Consider the following 6,576-nt stretch of genomic DNA (forward strand, 5'->3'; position numbering starts at 1 on the left):
GATGCTAAGGAGGCCTTTTAGGGGGATAATTGTTATGGAGTGAAAAATGTTCAGTGTTCAGAAAAACAGTATATTTCCTCCTTCTGGCTTTTTATTTGCACTGTGCATATGTGCACCTTAAGCAAAAAAAAAAGCATACATTTACATATACTCTCTGTGTTTATTCTATATTAAATTGTCATTTTACATATTCATCTAAGCTTCAGTCTCAGAAAAATGCAATTTAATTATTGATGCATTTTAAATTATCGCGATTCATTACTTATTTTAATTTAATCCGATTGACAGCCTAGTTTTTATGCGTGCGATTTGCACTGAAATGACGCCATAAAATATTGTTCTGGTTTGTTTACCATTTTTGTTTTCTAAGTAATTTGTGTGTCTCTAAATAATTTTGATGTCATCAATTTTCAAGTACAAAATTAAATTAAAATATCTGCTGTTTTTTTTTATTTTTCCTTTTTTTTTTTTTTTTTTTTTTTTTTTTTCTTTTTTTTTCTTTCTTTCTAAAATAAGTTCATGATTTTAAAAAAAAAAAAGTTGTACATCAGTCAAAAAAAACACTAATTTTAAAAGGTTGCCAATGACAACAGTTTCTGTCGAGCAGCTTTTAATGAATTGCAAAGAAGAACAAATTGAACTCTAACTAGTTATGCATGTCGTGTTTATGAGCTAGACGCTGCGTGAGGGGGGTGGGGGGCTCGGGGTCCGTCTGGATATTCACATTTCTTGGATTGATCCTGACATTTTACACATTTAGGAGTCAAGAACACAGAAAGAGAAGAAACCACATGCTGGACTGACCTTCCTGGTCGGCATCTTCTCGGTTTCTGCGTCTGAAGGCACGTAGGGCGCGTTGTTGGGGATCCGTTTCTTTTCTCCTGTTGATGTGAGGAACCATCTGATGGACCTCGCGACAGTTTCTTCCTCTTCCTTACCCAGTAATATACACCGACTCTTTAGCAGTGTAGTCATCCTCATTCGCAGAACTGGCCTCCGTCAGAGTACACGAGCTGATTACGGGACCAGAACCAACAAAGACAAGTCAAACTAATACCAGACCAGACCGTTCACGTTAGCAATGTCGGAATCGTCACCTGGTGTGGTGTTGTGGTGGGTCATGGTACCTGGGTGTACTGGCCTTCTCAGTCGGTCCACCATGGTTTCAAAAATGCAGAGGTTTTGATCTCATCTTCTGTTTAGTCTGTTGCGCGTGTCTCTCCTCTGAGTCCAGTCATAGTCGGGCTGCTCAGGTCCACACCCAGCGCTGTGTGACCACAAACAGAACACCTATTTTATATAACATACGTTAACCTAACAGTACAGAACCCAGACTGGGACCTCAGTCCCCTCAGTGACGTGTTACAGGTGTCAGATAGGTCTGGAAGGGGACTCACGCTGAAATGTGGATCAGTCCGTTTAGGGACTTAAAAAAACCTCTCCTTCTTGCTCAGACTGTGTAGTATGTGGTATTCCTCTCTGCTTTCAGGGACCGGGATCACCATGTTCTCCTTCTTCTCCCTGAACACTGCCTGGGCTGAGATCGCCTCTGTAGGTGGTGCTCCTGGAAACACAAAAGCACGCAGGACAAACACCAGGTCAACGCGCCAGGTCAACATCACAGGTCAAATAAAAAACGCGCTAGGACAACACACAGACATAGTCCCGCAACTTAGCTTACATTCACACCGACCACAGTTCAGTCTCATACTTCTTGTAAACCAGTAGCAGATTCCAGACAGCTAACTGCTTTTGCTGTTTTAACACCTGCATTGCGTAATAGCTTACACCACTGACATTAGTTAGCAGCTAACTGTAGCTCTTTACATACATCTGACATTAGTTACAGCTAGACTGTAGCTCTTATAACACCTGACATCTTAGTTCCAGCTAACGTAGTCTTTATAAACCCACATTAGTAGCAGCTAACTGTAGCTCTTTATTTAACACCTGACCTATGTTCTAGCAGCTAACTGCAGCTCCTTCAACCCTGATATACACTACGTGTCTTACAACCACCTGACATTAGTAGGCTCGCTAATCGTTGCTTTACAACACCTGACATTAGTTAGCAGCTAACAATGTAGCTCTTTATACACCACCTGACACTTACGTAGCCAGCTAACTGTACTCTTTATAAACACCTGACATTAGGTTAGCGAGCAACTGTTAGCTCTTTACAAACACCACTGCCATAATAGCAGTAACTGTATTTTTAGCTCTTACAACACCTGCATAGTTGCAGCTAACTTGTCCTCTTTACAACACCCTGACATTAGTTAGAAACGCTAACTGTAGCTCTTTTACAACACCTGACTTAGTAGCAGCAACTGTAGCTCTTTTACACACCTGACATAGTTAGCAGTCTAACTGTAGCTCCTTAAACACCTTACATTAGTTTGCAGCTAACTGTAGCTCTTACACACCGAACATAGTTAGCAGCTAAACGTTAGTCTCCTATACAACACCTGACATTGTTAGCAGCTAATGTAGCTCTTCTATAACACTCTGACATTAGTAGCTCATGTAGCACCACTGACGTACGTTAGCAATGATTAGTAGCGGCTAATCCGCTAGCGGTACCGGAACGTTGTGCGTCGCAGTTGCCTATGGAACTCGTAAAAACGTCAACGTCCAATGCCGCCTGAAAAGGGGCCCCAAACACTCACTTGCGCTACGCAACGGCGCACCAGTCTACGCATACAAGTTACGCCCATGCGTACATTAATACGTCGTAATACACAACTACGGACAGAAGTGTAACGTATCTATCGTATGAATCGCAACATAGAGCGAAGCTAAGCCTTAAGCACACAAACCTTTAATCAAAATTAATGCTTACCGCTCCACGCTCTCTTATTTTCTCCATCCGGCGGCATCTGCGGCCACGGCCCGGTTACTAGGAACGAGTCGGTCATGTGGGCAGGTCTCTGTCGTGCGGTAAAAAACCGGCGGCGGTTTGCGGCGTCTAGCGCTCGCGCCCGGAACAGAGTTAGTTTACTCATTGTTTGCGCCAACATCAGCGACGATTCCGACCACAACGCCGCGCCGATAGCGACGTCATCCGCTCCGCACGGCGGTTGTCCGCCACTACTGGTAGAGCCCCTCGGCTGTACCTGTGTCGCGTGTAACGGGCGGGAGGTACTCATCAGTGTGCCGGGTTTTTTTTTTTTTAACGCGGACGTTGGGGCGCGTTTGTCGGGTTGCTCTGCTACCTGCGCCGGAAAACATGGGCGTGACAGTCCAACACCAGCGGCGGCGAGGCAATCCATCAGCCCCGCGGTAACAGTCCAAAAAACACATGCGAGACTGGAGTGCGGGCAGCCCCGACTCGCGTATATTCGCGATCCATGGACTTCGAAACACACTTTTGCAGTATCAATTGATGTAAACTCTGATATGTAACACAACAGTCCAACAGATATAGCAATATTCATATCATTATATAATGTTAAAACACATTCTATAGCGAATATTGAAATTAACTAAATAATATGGATGTTATACCATTACCGTAGATATGATGTTACAAATTATGAATAAGTAAAACCAAATCTTAACACAAATTACAATTAAAACAAAAAAGAATTATTAAAAACATTCTTTATCCAGTCAGATAAGATCAATATGAATAGTTAAACCAAATATTTTAATCCAAGATTATTACGCCTTTCATGTATCCAAAATATATGAATATCTATAGTATAAAAACACAAACATCTTTTAATTCAGCTACCATTATCCAGTATTATAGTATCAAATCTATATGGCACTATAGTATAACACCACCAACATCATTCTTTCTATCCAGCCGACTATTATCAGCATAATTCATGTATCACACTATTATGATTCTTATCAAAACCACAAACATATTCTTTCATCAGCAGACATATTATCAGATATATAATGTATACAAATATTATGGAATTACTAGTATAAAAAACACAACAACGTTAACGCAGACAATTACCAGATTTATTTATGATACTATTATAATAGAGAACAACATACTTCGTGATCACGAATCAAATATCATGTAATGTAGACAAATATATATATATGTAGTATAAAAACACAAACATCATTCTTTGATCAGCAGATATTATTAGATTATACTGTATACCAAATATATAGGAATTATGTACTAACAAACACAAACATATGTCTTTAATCAGCAGATATATACGATCTAACTGTATACAAAATATCTATGAGCATATAGTATAAAAACACAAAATATTCTTTAATCAGCAGAAATATTATTTCAGATATAGTAAGTCATACAAAGATATATGGAAGTTATGATAAAACACAAACATATTCTTTAATCAGCAGAATATTATCAGATCTAGTAACGTATAAAACTATCTATGGATATAGAAAAAACACAACAATTCATATTCATTGAGCTCAGAGATATTATCAGATATATCTAAGTATACAAATATATATGGAATTACAGTATAAAACACAATATGTCCCAACTTCAGCCAGCCTTTAGTTTTCATTCACCTGTCTTTGTTTTTTTCCACAATACTCATGTCATTTCGGAACTTGCCACTCCCCCTGCTCTGCATTACACCGCTGAGTTCATTCACCCTGGCTTGCCCCACCTCAACTCACCTGTCCTACATCAGCTAACAGCCCTCAGTATATGTACCAGTCCCCCTCCATAGTTCTTTGCCAGATGTCTAGTGTGTTTCCCTAGTTTCCAGCAACTTTACTACCTGATCCTGCCTGCTCGTGTTTTTGACTGCCCTTGGACTTCGGACCCCCTTTCTGCCTGCTCTACTGTATCTTGTTTGCCACCGCAGACTGCTTTCTGGTTTTACTCCTGCTAAGACATTAAACTCTGTTTCTCCACCCGAACTGTTTCCTGTGTCGTGCTATGGTTCTTGCCTGCCTTTTGTTACTCCTGACAGTACAATCTGGCCAAGAATGAACCCAGCCGACATGGAGAATGTAAGCGTAATGCAGCACAAGCTGACTGTTCTATGCCAGCATGAGAAGCACCTCACGCCAATGGGGGTGGCCTCTCCCGGAGGCTTCTGCACGCCACAACACAACATTTGGAGATCCTGAACAATCAGCTCCAGCAGCTCATGCAGCTCAGACAACGCCAGCGGCTTCACCACCCACCCAGTCTCCTGTTCCCACTGCTCCGGGTCCAGAACCCGCTTAAGTGCTCTGAGCGCTTTTCTGGAGCTCCAGTGACTGCCGCTCTTTTTTGATCTGACTCCTGACACAATATTTCTTTAATCAGCAGAATTTTCAGATATATTAATGTATACAAATATATATGGAAATAGTATAAAAAACCAAACATATTCTTGATCAGAGATATTAGCAGATATATAAGTATACAATTATGGATAGTAATTATAAAAACACAACATATTCTTTATCAGCAGATATTATCAGATATATGAATGTATACACAATATATATATATATATGGAATATGTGATAAAAGGGTTAGGGTTAGGTGTGGAGGGATACCCCTCCAATACGGGAGGGAGGGTGCCATGGCCCTCCACCCACAGGCCTCCCGAACCCAGTCCCGGAAAGGTGGCTGTCCATTCCTTGCGACGTCTTCTTCCGCTGGACCGTTGTCCAGTATCATCGTCGTCTTTTTCTTTTTTCAAAAAACTCAAACCTTTTTTCAATCTCGGAAAGAAAAAACATCTACTAAAATTAATTGGAAACTTCCTAGATTTTAACAAAATATTTATTTTTTAACAAAATGAAATAAAAGTTGAAAAATCAAATAGTTTTACAAAACAAATACGGTGTACAAAGGCAACGTTTCGACCACTTGTATTACACTTGTATTTTAAAACAACAATTCTTCGTCTCCGGTAAGTTTCCCGGTACACACATTTAACTATTTACAACTGGCTTTGTACATGAAATTCACTTCAAAAAATAAAATAAATGACAAAATTATGTTTTTACATACATTGCAGATAATATAACCATAATACAATATTTTTTTTAACGTCCAGACATATCTATATATAAATTATTAACTATTTACACTTGTTTTTAAAAAAAACAACAAAACCTCAATATATGAAATCATTTTTTAATATATCAAAAATCATATTTCGTATTTTTAAAGTATGAAATTATTTTTAAACTTATTTTTACAGCAAAAAGGCAAGTATAAAAGGTAAATATGAAATTGAAAATAGAGTTAAAAGTAAGCATTAAAAAATATAGAAGTTGCGGATCCGTTAGGGTTAGAAAAAGATAAGTATGAATGTAATTAAGGTAAGTATATAATTTACAGTTCCGGAAAAGGCTAAAAAAAGGTAAGTATCTAACTAGGATTTAAGAAAGGTAGGTCTAAGGTAATAGTAAAGGTTAGGAAAGGTAAGCATTGTTCTGGTTGGGTTAGGGTTAGGATGATTAGGGTTAGGGTTAAAATGGTTAAGGTTAGGGTTAGGACAGGTAGGTATAAGGGTTGGGGTTAGGGTATCAAGATTCTGTTTTATTGCACTGGCCTGTTGAGCTGTTGCATTATCTTCTTTGAGGATAATTTTCTGTTTTGTGGAGTCAGTGATGACCAGG

The 6,576-nt window shown here is 39.2% G+C and overlaps 1 protein-coding gene across 1 annotated transcript in view; it reads right to left on the reverse strand.

Moving 5' to 3' along the window:
- LOC109139830 (uncharacterized) overlaps positions 1-6,576 on the reverse strand; it is a 19,705-nt gene that overhangs the window by 10,800 nt on the left and 2,329 nt on the right. The window contains exons 4-5 of the mRNA XM_027288179.1: positions 1,438-1,564; positions 805-994 (exon numbers count right to left, since the gene is read on the reverse strand). Coding sequence (XP_027143980.1) covers positions 805-994; positions 1,438-1,564 — 317 coding nt within the window. The remainder of the gene's footprint in view (positions 1-804; positions 995-1,437; positions 1,565-6,576) is intronic.

The sequence above is a fragment of the Larimichthys crocea genome, chromosome XIV, assembly GCF_000972845.2.
Source record: "Larimichthys crocea isolate SSNF chromosome XIV, L_crocea_2.0, whole genome shotgun sequence".
NCBI lineage: Eukaryota > Metazoa > Chordata > Actinopteri > Sciaenidae > Larimichthys > Larimichthys crocea.